At 45.5% G+C, this 21,640-nt stretch overlaps 1 protein-coding gene across 1 annotated transcript in view; it reads left to right on the top strand.

Annotated features, from left to right (window-relative positions):
• LOC139411731 (uveal autoantigen with coiled-coil domains and ankyrin repeats-like) overlaps positions 1–21,640 on the top strand; it is an 85,362-nt gene that overhangs the window by 42,846 nt on the left and 20,876 nt on the right. Inside the window, exons 3-5 of the mRNA XM_071158415.1 lie at positions 10,315–10,403; positions 11,081–11,145; positions 13,855–13,912. Of these exons, the coding sequence (XP_071014516.1) occupies positions 10,315–10,403; positions 11,081–11,145; positions 13,855–13,912 (212 nt within the window). The remainder of the gene's footprint in view (positions 1–10,314; positions 10,404–11,080; positions 11,146–13,854; positions 13,913–21,640) is intronic.

Here is a 21,640-nt window from a genome sequence, read left to right as displayed (position 1 = left end):
CTAGTCCCCCTCGGCTTAATTCCAGCTATGTGAAGTAGTCGCCTGTCTCTGATCCATGCTTCAGGTTCGTTTTCAGCCCCGGCTTTGTTGCGACCTCCATGGAGAGAACTGGACATTCCAGAAGCTGTGGGGCTGAGTATTTTCAGTAGTGTATGAAATTCTCCCACACCAGTGTCTGTGACACACTCGTGCACACATACACACTCGTGCACACGTACACACTCGTGCACACGTACACACTCGTGCACACGTACACACATTCACTTGCGCATGCACACACACCAAGGAGAGAAGGGCTTGTCTCATAATAAGGTGCTGGAATTTCTCCGGGCTAAATCAAGTGCGTCTGGCTGGCGTGGAAGACGCCACCCTGCATTACAGCGAGGAACTGGAGCTTGTTGTACTAAGCACTGTCCTGACACACGATGCTCACTGGTCACCTTCAATGTTGTTGGCTTAAAGACAACCGTGGCGAGAACAGAACCAGTTCTGTGTCAAACTGCGTCCATCACATAAACTGGAGAATAAGGAAACCCCAGCTCACTGGTCACAACCATCTGTTGATTCAGCTTAGCCTTAGTTCTAATGTATAACCTGGGCCATATATAACATCCTACTATATAACCTGGGCAATATATAACATCCTAATATATAACCTGGGCCATATATAACATCCTAAATTATATAACCTGGGCCATATATAACATCCTAATATATAACCTGGGCCACGCATAACATCCTAATGTATAACCTGGGCCACGCATAACATCCTAATGTATAACCTGGGCCATACATAGCATCCTAATATATAACCTGAGCCATACATAGCATCCTAATATATAACCTGGGCCAAACATAACATCCCAATATATAACCTGGGCCATACATAGCATCCTAATATATAACCTGGCACATACATAGCATCCTAATATATAACTTGGGCCATACATAGCATCCTAATATATAACCTGGGCCATACATAGCATCCTAATATATAACCTGGGCCAAACATAACATCCCAATATATAACCTGGGCCATACATAGCATCCTAATATATAACCTGGGCCCATACATAGCATCCTAATATATAACCTGGGCCATGCATAACATCCTAATATATTACCTGGGCCATGCATAACATCCTAATATATAACCTGGGCCATACATAGCATCCTAGTATATAACCTGGCCCATACATAGCATCCTACTATATAACCTGAGCCATACATTGCATCCTAATATATAACCTGGCACATACATAGCATCCTAATATATAACTTGGGCCATACATAGCATCCTAATATATAACCTGGGCCATACATAGCATCCTAATATATAACCTGGGCCATGCATAGCATCCTAATATATAACCTGGGCCATGCATAGCATCCTAATACATAACCTGGGCCACACATAACATCCTAATATATAACCTGGCCCATACATAGCATCCTACTATATAACCTGGGCCACACATAGCATCCTAATATATAACCTGGCCCATACATAGCATCCTAATATATAACCTGGCCCATACATAGCATCCTAATATATAACCTGGGCCACACATAACATCCTAATATATAACCTGGCCCATACATAGCATCCTAATATATAACCTGGGCCACACATAGCATCCTAATATATAACATGGGCCATGCATAACATCCTAATATATAACCTGAGCCATACATAGCATCCTAATGTATAACCTGGGCCACACATAGCATCCTAATCTATAACCTGGGCCATGCATAACATCCTAAATATAACCTGGGCCACACATAACATCATAATCTATAACCTGGGCCATGCATAACATCATAATATATAACCTGGGCCATGCATAACATCCTAATATATAACCTGGGCCACACATAACATCATAATATATAACCTGGGCCATGCATAACATCCTAATATATAACCTGGGCCATACATAGCATCCTACTATATAACCTGGGCCACACATAACATCATAATATATAACCTGGGCCATGCATAACATCCTAAATATAACCTGGGCCACACATAACATCATAATCTATAACCTGGGCCATGCATAACATCCTAAATATAACCTGGGCCACACATAACATCATAATCTATAACCTGGGCCACACATAACATCATAATATATAACCTGGGCCATGCATAACATCCTAAATATAACCTGGGCCACACATAACATCCTAATATATAACCTGGCCCATACATAGCATCCTAATATATAACCTGGCCCATACATAGCATCCTAATATATAACCTGGGCCACACATAACATCCTAATATATAACCTGGCCCATACATAGCATCCTAATATATAACCTGGGCCACACATAGCATCCTAATCTATAACCTGGGCCATGCATAACATCCTAAATATAACCTGGGCCACACATAACATCATAATCTATAACCTGGGCCATGCATAACATCATAATATATAACCTGGGCCATGCATAACATCCTAATATATAACCTGGGCCACACATAACATCATAATATATAACCTGGGCCATGCATAACATCCTAATATATAACCTGGGCCATACATAGCATCCTACTATATAACCTGGGCCACACATAACATCATAATATATAACCTGGGCCATGCATAACATCCTAAATATAACCTGGGCCACACATAACATCATAATCTATAACCTGGGCCATGCATAACATCCTAAATATAACCTGGGCCACACATAACATCATAATCTATAACCTGGGCCACACATAACATCATAATATATAACCTGGGCCACACATAACATCATAATATATAACCTGGGCCATGCATAACATCCTAATATATAACCTGGGCCATACATAGCATCCTACTATATAACCTGGGCCACACATAACATCATAATATATAACCTGGGCCATGCATAACATCCTAAATATAACCTGGGCCACACATAACATCATAATCTATAACCTGGGCCATGCATAACATCCTAAATATAACCTGGGCCACACATAACATCATAATCTATAACCTGGGCCACACATAACATCATAATATATAACCTGGGCCACACATAACATCCTAATATATAACCTGGGCCACACATAACATCATAATATATAACCTGGGCCATGCATAACATCCTAATATATAACCTGGGCCATACATAACATCCTAATCTATAACCTGGGCCATACATAACATCCTAATCTATAACCTGGGCCACACATAACATCCTAATATATAACCTGGGCCACACATAACATCCTAATATATAACCTGGCCCATACATAACATCCTAATATATAACCTGGGCCACACATAACATCCTAATATATAACCTGGGCCATACATAACATCCTAATATATAACCTGGGCCATACATAACATCCTAATATATAACCTGGGCCACACATAACATCCTAATATATAACCTGGGCCACACATCCTAATATATAACCTGGGCCACACATAACATCCTAATATATAACCTGGGCCACACATAACATCCTAATATATAACCTGGGCCACACATAACATCCTAATATATAACCTGGCCCATACATAACATCCTAATATATAACCTGGGCCACACATAACATCCTAATATATAACCTGGGCCATACATAACATCCTAATATATAACCTGGGCCATACATAACATCCTAATATATAACCTGGGCCACACATAACATCCTAATATATAACCTGGGCCACACATAACATCCTAATATATAACCTGGGCCATACATAACATCCTAATATATAACCTGGGCCACACATAACATCCTAATATATAACCTGGGCCACACATAACATCCTAATATATAACCTGGCCCATACATAGCATCCTAATGTATCACCTGGCCCATACATAACATCCTAATGTATAACCTGGCCCATACATAACATCCTAATGTATAACCTGGGCCATACATAACATCCTAATGTATAACCTGGGCCATACATAACATCCTAATGTATAACCTGGGCCATACATAACATCCTAATGTATAACCTGGCCCATACATAACATCCTAATGTATAACCTGGCCCATACATAACATCCTAATGTATAACCTGGCCCATACATAACATCCTAATGTATAACCTGGGCCATATATAACATCATAATGTATAACCTGGCCCATACATAACATCCTAATGTATAACCTGGCCCGTACATAACCTCCTAATGTATAACCTGGCCCGTACATAACCTCCTAATGTATAACCTGGCCCGTACATAACCTCCTAATGTATAACCTGGCCCATACATAGCATCCTAATGTATAACCTGGCCCATACATAACATCCTAATGTATAACCTGGCCCATACATAGCATCCTAATGTATAACCTGGCCCATACATAACATCCTAATGTATAACCTGGCCCATACATAACATCCTAATGTATAACCTGGCCCATACATAACATTTACATTTTAGTCATTTAACAGACGCTTTTATCCAGAGGGTTAAGTGCCTTGCTCAAGGGCATATTGACAGTTTCCCCCCCCCACCTAGTCAGCTCGGGGGTTCGAACCAGAAACCTTTCGGTTACTGGCCCAACACTCTTAACCCTAGTAACGTCATAATATATGACCTGGGCCACACAACATACCATCCTCGTGTGTGGTCACTTCTGTCTCCAGACAGACCTCAAAGCCACTGGAGGACGATGATGGACAGTAATCATGGTCTGCCTGTTCTGCCCTATGGGGAGGTTTAATTACTGGGTATAATCCCTCATCTTTAATTTAGTGTGTTTTTATAATCCCTGATGTGTAATTTAGTTTCCTGGATTAGGCTCCCCAGTGTTGATCTAATGATATCACCTCTAACGAGTGCAGAGATCCACAGCTGAACAAATATTGTGGCTGTATCTCCACATTGCACACGCTCATGATGTAGGCTAGGCAAGTCTTAACTACTGCCCCTGATGAGGCGGGTTAGCCTAGCCTTAACTACTGCCCCTGATGAGGCGGGCTAGCCTAGCGTTAACTACTGCCCCTGATGAGGCGGGCTAGCCTAGTCTTAACTACTGCCCCTGATGAGGCGGGCTAGCCTAGTCTTAACTACTGCCCCTGATGAGGCGGGCTAGCCTAGCCTTAACTACTGTCCCTGATGAGGCGGGTTAGCCTAGCGTTAACTACTGCCCCTGATGAGGCGGGCTAGCCTAGCGTTAACTACTGCCCCTGATGAGGCGGGCTAGCCTAGCGTTAACTACTGCCCCTGATGAGGCGGGCTAGCCTAGCCTTAACTACTGCCCCTGATGAGGCGGGCTAGCCTAGCCTTAACTACTGCCCCTGATGAGGCGGGCTAGCCTAGCCTTAACTACTGCCCCTGATGAGGCGGGTTAGCCTAGCCTTAACTACTGCCCCTGATGAGGCGGGTTAGCCTAGCCATAACTACTGCCCCTGATGAGGCGGGCTAGCCTAGCCTTAACTACTGCCCCTGATGAGGCGGGCTAGCCTAGCCTTAACTACTGCCCCTGATGAGGCGGGCTAGCCTAGCCTTAACTACTGCCCCTGATGAGGCGGGTTAGCCTAGCCTTAACTACTGCCCCTGATGACGTGGGCTAGCAAATCCTTAACTACTGCCCCTGATGAGGCGGGCTAGCCTAGTCTTAACTACTGCCCCTGATGAGGCGGGTTAGCCTAGTCTTAACTACTGCCCCTGATGAGGCGGGTTAGCCTAGTCTTAACTACTGCCCCTGATGAGGCGGGCTAGCCTAGCCTTAACTACTGCCCCTGATGAGGCGGGCTAGCCTAGCCTTAACTACTGCCCCTGATGAGGCGGGCTAGCCTAGCCTTAACTACTGCCCCTGATGAGGCGGGCTAGCCTAGCCTTAACTACTGCCCCTGATGAGGCGGGCTAGCCTAGCCTTAACTACTGCCCCTGATGAGGCGGGCTAGCCTAGCCTTAACTACTGCCCCTGATGAGGCGGGCTAGCCTAGCCTTAACTACTGCCCCTGATGAGGCGGGCTAGCCTAGCCTTAACTACTGCCCCTGATGAAGTGGGCTAGCCTAGCCTTAACTACTGCCCCTGATGAAGCGGGCTAGCCTAGCGTTAACTACTGCCTCTGATGAAGTGGGCTAGCCTAGCCATAACTACTGCCCCTGATGAGGCGGGCTAGCCTAGCCTTAACTACTGCCCCTGATGAGGCGGGCTAGCCTAGCCTTAACTACTGCCCCTGATGAAGTGGGCTAGCCTAGCCTTAACTACTGCCCCTGATGAAGAGGGCTAGCCTAGCCTTAACTACTGCCCCTGATGAAGTGGGCTAGCCTAGCCTTAACTACTGCCCCTGATGAAGTGGGCTAGCCTAGAGTTAACTACTGCTCCCAGTCATTTGCACTTGTGATAGCTGATTAAGTGTTAGCGCAGAGGGAAGGGCCTCAGCTCCAGCTGGAGTTCAGTGAGCGGTGGTTCCTTGATTGTAAGTTTTATATACCATTGGGCAGTGTTTCTCAATCCATTCCTGAACGGTCTCATGGTGTGTGCGTTTGTTCTAGCCCAGCACTAACACAACTGATTTCAACTAGTCACCTAATCACCTACACCTTGATTAGGCCTCATTAAATCAGCTGGGCTAAAACTAAAATGTGCAGGAATGGATATAGAAACAGGTACTATACCAGCCCACATGATCCTCTCTACTCTGTCCGTCTCGGGATAAACACAGCCTCCATATCCTGTGTAGACTGGACGGACGGAGCTGAAAGACACTTAAGGAGCCATCTGGTGCCAAGATGAAATGACATGTCTGTACTCTCGTTAATGACCCAGTGTCTGGTGTCTCACACAGAGTTAATGTCTCCCCCCCCCCCCCCCCCCCCCCCCCCACACACACACACACACACACAGAGACGGGCCGTTTTCTCTCAGATCAAATCTAAATCCGCGTAATTACTCTGGACAAAGGGATAGTGAAAGAGCGAGAGAGGGACAGCTTAAAGGAGCGGTAGAAAGAGAGCGAGACCTGTCATTCTATCAATCCAAACAAAAAGCTATCCGCACCTTGTGATGTCACGTTTCCACCGTAGGTCAAATTAAAGCTCAGAGCCTCCATTAAAACGACATCTTCTTCTTCTGTGCTTTTGTGAGTTTCTATTATTTGATTTCCTGTGCCATTTCTCCCGTCAGACTGGTTTGGCACTTGGCACCTTTCATGTCATTATGTTTAAGTCTGCAGTTATCTTCGTCTTGACCCCCTTCACCCTCCTCCTCCAGTCCACATACAGAAAATGTCAGCCTGTCAGTTATACTTTGAACAATCCCAGGATCCCAGATGGGTTTGAATAGGTCATTATACTCACTGCTTAATGTGAGGAGGATTGATACAATTGAAGTCCTGTTTTACTTGAGCAGCACTCAGAGGAAAGTTCTAGAAGGCCAGTTACACAAGCAGTGGTCCTGCAAGTCAAAGTGCAAGTCGGTGTATACAGTAGGCAATAGAGGCTATGACCATGTGGAACTGTTACAGCCATTCTATCATCTACTTTTGCAAGTTCAGACGAGTATAAAGTTTATACAAAGTTATTTTTGGCATTTATCACATCTCACACATCCACCTAATGCAAAACCACCATACAGTACATACTGAAACCTCTTCTCACCATACAGTACATACTGAAACCTCTTCTCACCATACAGTACATACTGAAACCTCTTCTCGCCATGCAGTACATACTGAAACCTCTTCTAACCATACAGTACATACTGAAACCTCTTCTCACCATGCAGTACATACTGAAACCTCTTCTCGCCATGCAGTACATACTGAAACCTCTTCTCGCCATGCAGTACATACTGAAACCTCTTCTCGCCATGCAGTACATACTGAAACCTCTTCTAACCATACAGTACATACTGAAACCTCTTCTCACCATGCAGTACATACTGAAACCTCTTCTCGCCATGCAGTACATACTGAAACCTCTTCTCGCCATGCAGTACATACTGAAACCTCTTCTCGCCATGCAGTACATACTGAAACCTCTTCTTGCCATGCAGTACATACTGAAGCTTCTGATTCTCAAAGACCAAAACGCCGCCCTCCCAAAGCATCACTTCTAGATCCCAATAGCACTGTTGTGACATGGCAACAGTTTAGTTATTCAAACAGATTCCTGAATCCATTTGTCCAACAAGACTAATGTTGTGCTTAGTTGGCGTGTCACCGGTTATCCACAGCGCTGCAGGCATATATATGGCTTACAGGCCCCAGGGTCAAGGTCTCCGGCTGCAGACTGAGTTTCTCAAGCACCATCAACACAGCTTTTAATAACGGCGCCTGAGACGAGGTGTCAGGACGCCTGTCTCCTTGGAGGATCCTTCAAGGTTAATGCATAAACAAGTTGCGGGCTGTGAGGCGTATTGGTTTACAAACAGATGTTTTTCCCGTATGTGTGGGGCCGGGGCATGGCTGGGGAAACTGACGGATGTGGGTCAGGAAGAGGGACACGGTCGATGTGTTAAGAGTGGCTAACAAGGGACCAACTAATCCCGGGTTTAGGTTGTTCAAACAAACCCAGGGATGTTAAGGGGCATATTTGTTGAAGATTTAAGTGACAAAGATGGAGGACCGTAAAAGAAAGGGGATGGGAAACGGGAGAATAGAGGGCCAGGGATTAAACGGGAGAATAGAGGGCCAGGGATTAAACGGGAGAATAGAGGGCCGGGGAGTAAACGGGAGAATAGAGGGCCGGGGAGTAAACGGGAGAATAGAGGGCCGGGGATTAAACGGGAGAATAGAGGGCCGGGGAGTAAACGGGAGAATAGAGGGCCGGGGAGTAAACGGAAGAATAGAGGGCCGGGGAGTAAACGGGAGAATAGAGGGCCGGGGAGTAAACGGGAGAATAGAGGGCCGGGGAGTAAACGGGAGAATAGAGGGCCGGGGAGTAAACGGGAGAATAGAGGGCCGGGGAGTAAACGGGAGAATAGAGGGCCGGGGAGTAAACGGGAGAATAGAGGGCCGGGGAGTAAACGGGAGAATAGAGGGCCGGGGATTAAACGGGAGAATAGAGGGCCGGGGAGTAAACGGGAGAATAGAGGGCCGGGGATTAAACGGGAGAATAGAGGGCCGGGGAGTAAACGGGAGAATAGAGGGCCGGGGAGTAAACGGGAGGAAAAGAAGGTCAGGGGGTAAACGGGAGGAAAAGAAGGTCAGGGGGTAAACGGGAGAATAGAGGGCCAGGGATTAAACGGGAGGAAAAGAAGGTCAGGGGGTAAACGGGAGGAAAAGAAGGTCAGGGGGTAAACGGGAGAATAGAGGGCCAGGGATTAAACGGGAGAATAGAGGGCCAGGGATTAAACGGGAGGAAAAGAAGGTCAGGGGGTAAACGGGAGGAAAAGAAGGTCAGGGGGTAAACGGGAGAATAGAGGGCCAGGGATTAAACGGGAGGAAAAGAAGGTCAGGGATTAAACGGGAGGAATAGAGGGCCAGGGAGTAAACGGGAGAATAGAGGGCCAGGGAGTAAACGGGAGAATAGAGGGCCAGGGAGTAAACGGGAGAATAGAGGGCCAGGGAGTAAACGGGAGAATAGAGGGCCAGGGATTAAACGGGAGAATAGAGGGCCAGGGATTAAACGGGAGGAAAAGAAGGTCAGGGGGTAAACGGGAGGAAAAGAAGGTCAGGGATTAAACGGGAGGAATAGAGGGCCAGGGAGTAAACGGGAGAATAGAGGGCCAGGGAGTAAACGGGAGAATAGAGGGCCAGGGAGTAAACGGGAGAATAGAGGGCCAGGGAGTAAACGGGAGAATAGAGGGCCAGGGAGTAAACGGGAGAATAGAGGGCCAGGGAGTAAACGGGAGAATAGAGGGCCAGGGAGTAAACGGGAGAATAGAGGGCCAGGGGGTAAACGGGAGAAAGCGGGTCAGGGGGTAAACGGGAGAAAGCGGGTCAGGGGGTAAACGGGAGAAAGCGGGTCAGGGGGTAAACGGGAGAAAGCGGGTCAGGGAGTAAACGGTAAACAGTGTTAGTCATGTTTGCAGTAGTGTAGATATTATCCTTTTCACGATGATGATCATGACGGGTATTTGATAGCTTCGCTGCCTTAACAGTCCCTTATGGGTTGTTGGATCCCATAATGTGAAAATGCTCTTCAAGAACTTGTCGTCCTGATGCCTCAGAGTTTTTACGGGTCTAAGGTTTCTGCACCCAGAATGCTGATCTAGCCGATAGGGTTAGCCAGCATCAATTTACAGAGTTATTTTCTCTGGCTCCATAATACACTCTTTCACATCACCCTTCTCCAAGCCTCTCCAAACCTGCTCGTACCCCGACCTACTGCGCTTTCCCTCCCTTCACACGCTCTCTCCATCTCTCAACGCAGGTTCCACCTCTCTGCAACCAGGGGCCACCTGGACTGTCTCAATCTCATCCTGGGCCACAGCGTTGACCTCACGGCCACTGATGCCACCGGTGAGAGAAAGACAGATGAAGTTCATGGTTATACATTTACATGTAGTTTAATGCCTGTCCATACCATAACCCCACTGCCACCATGGGGCACTCTGTTCACAATGTTGATATCAATGTTGATATAAAACCGCTTGCCCGCACAATGCCATACACGTGGTCTGCGGCTGTGAGGCCGGTTGGACATACTGCATAATTCTCTAAAACGATGTTGGAAGCAGCTTATGGTAGAGAAATGAACATTAAATTATCTGGCAACCGTTCTGGTGGACATTTCTGCAGTCAGCATGCTAATTGTACACTCCCTCAAAACATGAGACACCTGTGGCATTGTGTGACAAAACTGCACATGTTAGTGGCCCTTTATTGTCCCCAGCACAAGGTACACCTGTGTAATGATAATGCTGTTTAATCAGCTTCTTGATATGCCACATCTGCCAGGTGGATGGATTATCTTGGCAAAGGAGAAATGCTCACTAAGAGGGATGTAACCAAATTTGTGCAAATCATTTGAGAGAAATAAGATTTTTGTGCGTATGGAACATTTCTGGGATGTTTTATTTCAGCTCATGAAACATGGGACCAACACATGACATGTTGCGTTTATATTTTTGCTCAGTGTAGATTATGGAAGATATTGATTTTGTGTATTGCTGATCTCTTGAGTTGTTTTCTTGCAGGTAAAAACGCCCTTCATCTAGCTTCCAGAAACGGCCAGTCGCTTTGTGTGCAGAAGCTATTGCAGGTACAGTCACTTAAAACAACGGCCTCCATTCACATTAACTTACCTGTGTTATCTGTGCATCATGAAACGGACATCTGACCGAAATGTGCCGCAACATGTACTTTTGGGGCTTAGTTGCCAGGTGTCAGGGGTGGTTTCAGATTAAATCTAGTCCGGGACTAAAATACCAAAATTACCAAAAGTATGTGGACACCCTTTCAAATGAGTGGATTCAGCTATTTCGGCCACACCCGTTGCTGACAGGTGTATAAAATAGAGTGCGTAGTCATGCAATCTGGGGCGGCAGGGTAGCCGAGTGGTTAGAGCGTTGGACTAGTAACCGGAAGGTTGCAAGTTCAAACCCCCGAGCTGACAAGGTACAAATCTGTCGTTCTGCCCCTGAACAAGGCAGTTAACCCACTGTTCCTAGGCCGTCATTGAAAATAAGAATTTGTTCTTAACTGACTTGCCTAGTTAAATAAAGGTAAAATTAAAAAAAAAAAATCTCCATAGACAAACATTGACAATAGAGTTTCCCGTATTTGAAGAGGTCTTTGAGCTATTTCAATTTCATCGTGGTATCGTCATAGGATGCCACCTTTCCACAAGTTAGTTCATCATATTTCTGCTCTGCTAGAGCTGCCTTGGTCAACTGTAAGTGCTGTCATTGTGAAGTGGAAAAATATAAGATCAACAACGGCTCAGCTGCGAAGTGGTAGGCAACACAAGTTCACAGAAGGACTGTCGAGTGCTGAAGGACACATCGCCTAAAAATCACCTGTCCTCGGATTGCAACATTCCCTACCAAGTTCCAAGCTGCCTCTGGAAGCACAATAACTGTTTTTCGGGAACTTCATGAAATGGGTTTCCATGGCCGAGCAGCCGCACAAGCCTAAGATCACCACGCGCAATGCCAAGCATCAGCTGGAGTGGTGTAAATCTCGCCTCCATTGGACTCTGGAGCAATGGAAACTCTCTGGAGTGATGAATCACGCTTCACCATCTGGCAGTCCGACGGACAAATCTGTGTTTGGTGGATGCCAGGAGAACGCTACCTGCCCGAATGCATAGTGACAACTGTAAAGTTTGGTGGAGGAGGAATAATGGTCTTGGACTGTTATTCATGGTTTGGGCTAGTCCCCTTAGTTCCAGTGAAGGGAAATCTTAACGCTACAGCATTCTAGATAATTCTGTGCTTCCAACATTTTGGGAAGTTTCAGCATGATAATGCCCCTGTGTACAAGTAAGGTCCATACAGAAATGTTTAGTGTGTGGAATAACCTTACTGGTCTGCACAGAGCCCTGACCTCAACCCCATCAAACACCTTTGGGATGAATTGGAATGCTGACTGCGAGCCAGGCCTAATCGCCCAAAATCTGTGCTCAACCTCACTAATGCTCTTGTGGCTGAATGGAACCGATGCCCACAGCAATGTTCCAACATCTAGTGGAAAGCCTTCCCAGAAGAGTGGAGGCTAATATAGCAGCAAAACACCATTTTAATGCCCATGATTTTGGAATGAGATGTTTGATGAGCAGGTGTCCACATACTTTTGGCCATGTGGTGAACTGTACATGTCTTGGAAACCAGTCCATAATGTTCAAGGTGCATTACCAATACTTCTCTCTCAGTTCTTTGAGGAATAACATTTTGTTGGTTTTACTCGCCAGACATCAGCTGCAGTGATATTAAAACATGTTTGAAATATATTTGATCTGTTTACAGTGACTAAATTGTGCAATTGTAGGCTGAATGGTTGTTGAAGAACGCTGTTTTTGTTTGGCATAGTCCCTGATAGGGCAACAGTAGCCCCTGATAGGGCAACAGTAGCCCCTGATATGGCAACAGTAGCCCCTGATATGGCAACAGTAGTCCCTGATATGGCAACAGTAGCCCCTGATAGGGCAACAGTAGCAGTCTGTTGAGTTGCTATTAATTTATGTGTTTACAATAAGGCCCTGTGTTCAAACAAGCCACCGGCCACATTAAGTGCCGCCCCCCCTGAAAGGAATGGCAGCTTACCAGCGGGGGTGTTGGTCGTGTTGACAAGGCTGCCCTCTCGCAAACCATGCCGTCATCGCGCTTGACATAGCAACCCAACTCCCGGGCCGAGGGGAAAATCCTACTTGCCCCCCGACCCCCACTAGAGGTGTAGAATTCCATGCCCCCCAACCCCTCCCGTAGCTGTTATCTGACCTGGCTACTCGTTTTGGGACCTTGTTGCTAGAGAGAGCAGGGTTTTTCTAGTGGGCCCTGAGAAGGCCCGAGCTAGGAGACCTTAAAGGCCTGCTGTTGGCATTCAGCCTTAAACAGCTCTCTTGGCTGTCAATGCTACAGCATTATTATCAGCCTCTGTCTGACTGACTGTCTCTGTCTGTGTGAGATGATATCACAGTGAACACTACGTCGATAGCCTTACGTGACCCTGCTGCAGAGACTCATCCAATTAGAGATGCAGATGCCAGGAAGATTCTGTCACTTTGATGCCATCCTCAAAGTCGGGACTCGGACTGGGATTGAAACGACTCGTTGTACAGCAAAGCTATACCAAAACATTTCTCCCCTGAATGTTGCCATCCTGTTGTATATTAATAGACCTAAGGGATTGCTCCCACAGAGTCTTCTTTTGAGAGATGCAAGCAGAAATGTAAGAAGAGTTTTGTCAGGGTGAGTGGCTCAGGTTTTTAAGAGGCGTATTAAATTTGAGGATGATTTGTGTGGTTTTGCAGCACAACTGTCCTGTGGGGAATGTGGACTTGCAGGGGAGGACCGCTCTACACGACGCTGGTGAGAAACCGTTTGGATCCTCCTCTCCTCTGTCATTACAGTAGATGCCTTTTACTTCTCTACTTTCTCTAATCTGGTGTAATGAGCTGCCCAAGAGATCCTAATGAACACCGGCAGACAGATGTACACACCAGAGTCGGTACATAGATGTGCTTTGTATTGACGATTGATGACCTAATCCAGTATTACACTGTATGACATTCACTTCACATACTATCATGACAGGTTCCTGATAGATTGATAGGAACATGATAGGTTCCTGATAGATTGATAGGTTCCTGATAGATTCCTGATAGATTCCTGATAGATTGATAGGTTCCTGATAGATTGATAGGTTCCTGATAGATTGATAGGTTCCTGATAGATTCCTGATAGATAGATAGGTTCCTGATAGATTGAAAGGTTCCTGATAGATTGATAGGTTCCTGATAGATTGATAGAATGATAGGAACATGGTAGAATGATAGGAACATGATGGAATGATAGGAACATGATGGAATAATGGAATCCTGATAGATTGATAGGAACATGATGGAATGATAGGAACATGATAGGATTCTGATAGATTGATAGGAACATGATGGAATGATAGTAACATGATAGGATCCTGATAGATTGATAGGAACATGATAGGATCCTGATGGATTGCTAGGAACATGATAGGTTGATAGGAACATGATAGGTTCCTGCTGGATTGCTAGGAACATGATAGGTTGATAGGAACACGATAGATTGATAGGAACATGATAGGTTCCTGATAGATTGATAGGAGCATGGTAGATTGATAGGAACATGATAGGTTCCTGATAGATTGATAGGAGCATGGTAGATTGATAGGAACATGATAGGTTCCTGATAGATTGATAGGAGCATGGTAGATTGATAGGAACATGATAGGTTCCTGATAGATTGATAGGTTCCTGATAGATTGATAGGAACATGATAGGTTCCTGATAGATTGATAGGTTCCTGATAGATTGATAGGAACATGATAGGTTCCTGATAGATTGATAGGTTCCTGATAGATTAACACGTCTGCTCTTCAGTAATATGATCAGATTTTCTTGAATGTTCTCCACTTCCGATGCTTGAAGAGATTATTTACTCTGATAGAAGTGGCCTGTCAATACTACAGGAGCTCAATATGAGCTGAGAAAAGTCCTTTAAGTCCTTTTACACAAACACCCCATTCTGTCTCTTTGTAGTGCTGTACAACAGCAACCTCCAGTACATTGGAATCACATATAGATTCACCTGTTGCACACATGTTTATCCTTACCGTACCTCTGCATGCGAGATGTAAACGTACCAGGGTGAATGCCTGCTGCACAGGATTCATTTCTCATTACTATACCAGTCCTGTACTGAGCTCTGTGTTCATTACTATACCAGTCCCGTACTGAGCTCTGTGTTCATTACTATACCAGTCCTGTACTGAGCTCTGTGTTCATTACTATACCAGTCCTGTACTGAGCTCTGTGTTCATTACTATACCAGTCCTGTACTGAGCTCTGTGTTCATTACTATACCAGTCCCGTACTGAGCTCTGTGTTCATTACTATACCAGTCCTGTACTGAGCTCTGTGTTCATTACTATACCAGTCCTGTACTGAGCTCTGTGTTCATTACTATACCAGTCCCGTACTGAGCTCTGTGTTCATTACTATGCCAGTCCTGTACTGAGCTCTGTGTTCATTACTATACCAGTCCTGTACTGAGCTCTGTGTTCATTACTATACCAGTCCTGTACTGAGCTCTGTGTTCATTACTATACCAGTCCTGTACTGAGCTCTGTGTTCATTACTATACCAGTCCTGTACTGAGCTCTGTGTTCATTACTATACCAGTCCTGTACTGAGCTCTGTGTTCATTACTATACCAGTCCCGTACTGAGCTCTGTGTTCATTACAATACCAGTCCCCTACTGAGCTCTGTGTTCATTACTATACCAGTCCCGTACTGAGCTCTGTGCTCATTACTATACCAGTCCCGTACTGAGCTCTGTGCTCATTACTATACCAGTCCCCTACTGAGCTCTGTGTTCATTACAATACCAGTCCCGTACTGAGCTCTGTGTTCATTACTATACCAGTCCCCTACTGAGCTCTGTGTTCATTACTATACCAGTCCCATACTGAGCTCTGTGCTCATTACTATACCAGTCCCGTACTGAGCTCTGTGTTCATTACTATACCAGTCCCGTACTGAGCTCTGTGCTCATTACTATACCAGTCCCATACTGAGCTCTGTGTTCATTACTATACCAGTCCCCTACTGAGCTCTGTGTTCATTACTATACCAGTCCCATACTGAGCTCTGTGCTCATTACTATACCAGTCCCGTACTGAGCTGTGTTCATTACTATACGAGTCCTGTACTGAGCTCTGTGTTCATTACTATACCAGTCCCGTACTGAGCTCTGTGTTCATTACTATACCAGTCCCGTACTGAGCTCTGTGTTCATTACTATACCAGTCCCGTACTGAGCTCTGTGTTCATTACTATACCAGTCCCCTACTGAGCTCTGTGTTCATTACTATACCAGTCCCCTACTGAGCTCTGTGTTCATTACTATACCAGTCCCCTATTGAGCTCTGTGTTCATTACTATACCAGTCCCGTACTGTCCCATACTGAGCTCTGTGTTCATTACTATACCAGTCCCGTACTGAGCTCTGTTCATTACTATACCAGTCCCGTACTGAGCTCTGTGTTCATTACTATACCATACTCTGTGTTCATTACTATACCAGTCCCGTACTGAGCTCTGTGTTCATTACTATACCAGTCCCGTACTGAGCTCTGTGTTCATTACTATACCAGTCTCGTACTGAGCTCTGTGTTCATTACTATTACCAGTCCCGTACTGAGCTGTGTTCATTACTATTACTATACCAGTGAGCTCTGTGTTCATTACTATACCAGTCCCGTACCCAGTCCCGTACTGAGCTCTGTGTTCATTACTATACCAGTCCCGTACTGAGCTGTGTTCATTACTATACCAGTACTGTCCCATACTGAGCTCTGTGTTCATTACAATACCAGTCCCGTACTGAGTTCATTACTATACCAGTCCCCTACTGAGCTCTGTGTTCATTACTATACCAGTCCCATACTGAGCTCTGTGCTCATTACTATACCAGTCCCGTACTGAGCTCTGTGCTCATTACTATACCTCTGTTCATTACTATACCAGTGTTCATTACTATACCAGTCCCGTACTGAGCTCTGTGTTCATTACTATACCAGTCCCGTACTGAGCTCTGTGTTCATTACTATACCAGTCCCGTACTGTGTTCATTACTATACCAGTCCCGTACTGTCCCATACTGAGCTCTGTGTTCATTACTATACCAGTCCCGTACTGAGCTCTGTTCATTACTATACCAGTCCCGTACTGAGCTCTGTGTTCATTACTATACCAGTCCCGTACTGAGCTCTGTGTTCATTACTATACCAGTCCCGTACTGAGCTCTGTGTTCATTACTATACCAGTCCTGTACTGAGCTCTGTGTTCATTACTATACCAGTCCCGTACTGAGCTCTGTGTTCATTACTATACCAGTCCCGTACTGAGAGCTCTGTGTTCATTACTATACCAGTCCCGTACTGAGCTGTGTTCATTACTATACCAGTCCCGTACTGAGCTCTGTGCTCATTACTATACCAGTCCCGTACTGAGCTGTGTTCATTACTATACCAGTTCCGTACTGAGCTCTGTTCATTACTATACCAGTCCCGTACTGAGCTGTGTTCATTACTATACCAGTCCCGTACTGAGCTCTGTGTTCATTACTATACCAGTCCCGTACTGAGCTGTGTTCATTACTATACCAGTCCCGTACTGAGCTCTGTGCTCATTACTATACCAGTCCCGTACTGAGCTCTGTGTTCATTACTATACCAGTCCCGTACTGAGCTCTGTGTTCATTACTATACCAGTCCCATACTGAGCTCTGTGTTCATTACAATACCAGTCCCGTACTGAGCTCTGTGTTCATTACTATACCAGTCCCCTACTGAGCTCTGTGTTCATTACTATACCAGTCCCATACTGAGCTCTGTGCTCATTACTATACCAGTCCCGTACTGAGCTCTGTGATCATTACTATACAAGTCCCGTACTGAGCTCTGTGTTCATTACTATACCAGTCCCGTACTGAGCTCTGTGATCATTACTATACCAGTCCCATACTGAGCTCTGTGTTCATTACTATACCAGTCCCCTACTGAGCTCTGTGTTCATTACTATACCAGTCCTGTACTGAGCTCTCTGTGTTCATTACTATACCAGTCCCGTACTGAGTTCATTACTATACCAGTCCTGTGCTCTGTGTTCATTACTATACCAGTCCCGTACTGAGCTCTGTGTTCATTACAATACCAGTCCCCTACTGAGCTCTGTGTTCATTACTATACCAGTCCCGTACTGAGCTCTGTGCTCATTACTATACCAGTCCCGTACTGAGCTCTGTGCTCATTACTATACCAGTCCCCTACTGAGCTCTGTGTTCATTACAATACCAGTCCCGTACTGAGCTCTGTGTTCATTACTATACCAGTCCCCTACTGAGCTCTGTGTTCATTACTATACCAGTCCCATACTGAGCTCTGTGCTCATTACTATACCAGTCCCGTACTGAGCTCTGTGTTCATTACTATACCAGTCCCGTACTGAGCTCTGTGCTCATTACTATACCAGTCCCATACTGAGCTCTGTGTTCATTACTATACCAGTCCCCTACTGAGCTCTGTGTTCATTACTATACCAGTCCCATACTGAGCTCTGTGCTCATTACTATACCAGTCCCGTACTGAGCTGTGTTCATTACTATACGAGTCCTGTACTGAGCTCTGTGTTCATTACTATACCAGTCCCGTACTGAGCTCTGTGTTCATTACTATACCAGTCCCGTACTGAGCTCTGTGTTCATTACTATACCAGTCCCCTACTGAGCTCTGTGTTCATTACTATACCAGTCCCCTATTGAGCTCTGTGTTCATTACTATACCAGTCCCGTACTGTCCCATACTGAGCTCTGTGTTCATTACTATACCAGTCCCGTACTGAGCTCTGTTCATTACTATACCAGTCCCGTACTGAGCTCTGTGTTCATTACTATACCAGTCCCGTACTGAGCTCTGTGTTCATTACTATACCAGTCCCGTACTGAGCTCTGTGTTCATTACTATACCAGTCCCGTACTGAGCTCTGTGTTCATTACTATACCAGTCTCGTACTGAGCTCTGTGTTCATTACTATACCAGTCCCCTACTGTGCTCTGTGTTCATTACTATACCAGTCCCGTACTGAGCTGTGTTCATTACTATACCAGTCCCGTACTGAGCTCTGTGCTCATTACTATACCAGTCCCGTACTGAGTACTGAGCTCTGTGTTCATTACTATACCAGTCCCGTACTGAGCTGTGTTCATTACTATACCAGTCCCGTACTGAGTGTTCATTACTATACCTGTGTTCATTACTATACCAGTCCCGTACTGAGCTGTGTTCATTACTATACCAGTCCCGTACTGAGCTCTGTGCTCATTACTATACCAGTCCCGTACTGAGCTCTGTGTTCATTACTATACCAGTCCCGTACTGAGCTCTGTGCTCATTACTATACCAGTCCCGTACTGAGCTCTGTGTTCATTACTATACCAGTCCCATACTGAGCTCTGTGTTCATTACAATACCAGTCCCGTACTGAGCTCTGTGTTCATTACTATACCAGTCCCCTACTGAGCTCTGTGTTCATTACTATACCAGTCCCATACTGAGCTCTGTGCTCATTACTATACCAGTCCCGTACTGAGCTCTGTGCTCATTACTATACCAGTCCCGTACTGAGCTCTGTGTTCATTACTATACCAGTCCCGTACTGAGCTCTGTGCTCATTACTATACCAGTCCCGTACTGAGCTCTGTGTTCATTACTATACCAGTCCCGTACTGAGCTCTGTGTTCATTACTATAGCAGTCCCGTACTGAGCTCTGTGTTCATTACTATACCAGTCCCGTACTGAGCTCTGTGTTCATTACTATACCAGTCCCGTACTGTCCCGTACTGAGCTCTCTGTTCATTACTATACCAGTCCCGTACTGAGCTCTGTGTTCATTACTATACCAGTCCCCTACTGAGCTCTGTGTTCATTACTATACCAGTCCCCTATTGAGCTCTGTGTTCATTACTATACCAGTCCCGTACTGTCCCATACTGAGCTCTGTGTTCATTACTATACCAGTCCCGTACTGAGCTCTGTTCATTACTATACCAGTCCCGTACTGAGCTCTGTGTTCATTACTATACCAGTCCCGTACTGAGCTCTGTGTTCATTACTATACCAGTCCCGTACTGAGCTCTGTGTTCATTACTATACCAGTCCTGTACTGAGCTCTGTGTTCATTACTATACCAGTCCCGTACTGAGCTCTGTGTTCATTACTATACCAGTCCCGTACTGAGCTCTGTGTTCATTACAATACCAGTCCCCTACTGAGCTCTGTGTTCATTACTATACCAGTCCCGTACTGAGCTGTGTTCATTACTATACCAGTCCCGTACTGAGCTCTGTGCTCATTACTATACCAGTCCCGTACTGAGCTGTGTTCATTACTATACCAGTTCCGTACTGAGCTCTGTGTTCATTACTATACCAGTCCCGTACTGAGCTGTGTTCATTACTATACCAGTCCCGTACTGAGCTCTGTGTTCATTACTATACCAGTCCCGTACTGAGCTGTGTTCATTACTATACCAGTCCCGTACTGAGCTCTGTGCTCATTACTATACCAGTCCCGTACTGAGCTCTGTGTTCATTACTATACCAGTCCCGTACTGAGCTCTGTGTTCATTACTATACCAGTCCCATACTGAGCTCTGTGTTCATTACAATACCAGTCCCGTACTGAGCTCTGTGTTCATTACTATACCAGTCCCCTACTGAGCTCTGTGTTCATTACTATACCAGTCCCATACTGAGCTCTGTGCTCATTACTATACCAGTCCCGTACTGAGCTCTGTGCTCATTACTATACCAGTCCCGTACTGAGCTCTGTGTTCATTACTATACCAGTCCCGTACTGAGCTCTGTGATCATTACTATACCAGTCCCATACTGAGCTCTGTGTTCATTACTATACCAGTCCCCTACTGAGCTCTGTGTTCATTACTATACCAGTCCCATACTGAGCTCTGTGCTCATTACTATACCAGTCCCGTACTGAGCTGTGTTCATTACTATACGAGTCCTGTACTGAGCTCTGTGTTCATTACTATACCAGTTTCGTACTGAGCTCTGTGTTCATTACTATACCAGTCCCGTACTGAGCTCTGTGTTCATTACTATACCAGTCCCGTACTGAGCTCTGTGTTCATTACTATACCAGTCCCCTACTGAGCTCTGTGTTCATTACTATACCAGTCCCGTACTGTCCCGTACTGAGCTCTGTGTTCATTACTATACCAGTCCCGTACTGAGCTCTGTGTTCATTACTATACCAGTCCCGTACTGAGCTCTGTGTTCATTACTATAGCAGTCCCGTACTGAGCTCTGTGTTCATTACTATACCAGTCCCGTACTGAGCTCTGTGTTCATTACTATACCAGCCCCGTACTGTCCCGTACTGAGCTCTCTGTTCATTACTATACCAGTCCCGTACTGAGCTCTGTGTTCATTACTATACCAGTCCCCTACTGAGCTCTGTGCTCATTACTATACCAGTCCC

The sequence above is a fragment of the Oncorhynchus clarkii genome, chromosome 6 (genome assembly GCF_045791955.1).
Source record: "Oncorhynchus clarkii lewisi isolate Uvic-CL-2024 chromosome 6, UVic_Ocla_1.0, whole genome shotgun sequence".
In the NCBI taxonomy this organism is placed as follows: Eukaryota; Metazoa; Chordata; class Actinopteri; order Salmoniformes; family Salmonidae; genus Oncorhynchus; species Oncorhynchus clarkii.
Note: the sequence above shows the minus strand (reverse complement) of the source record. Positions and strands in the feature narration are given on the sequence as shown.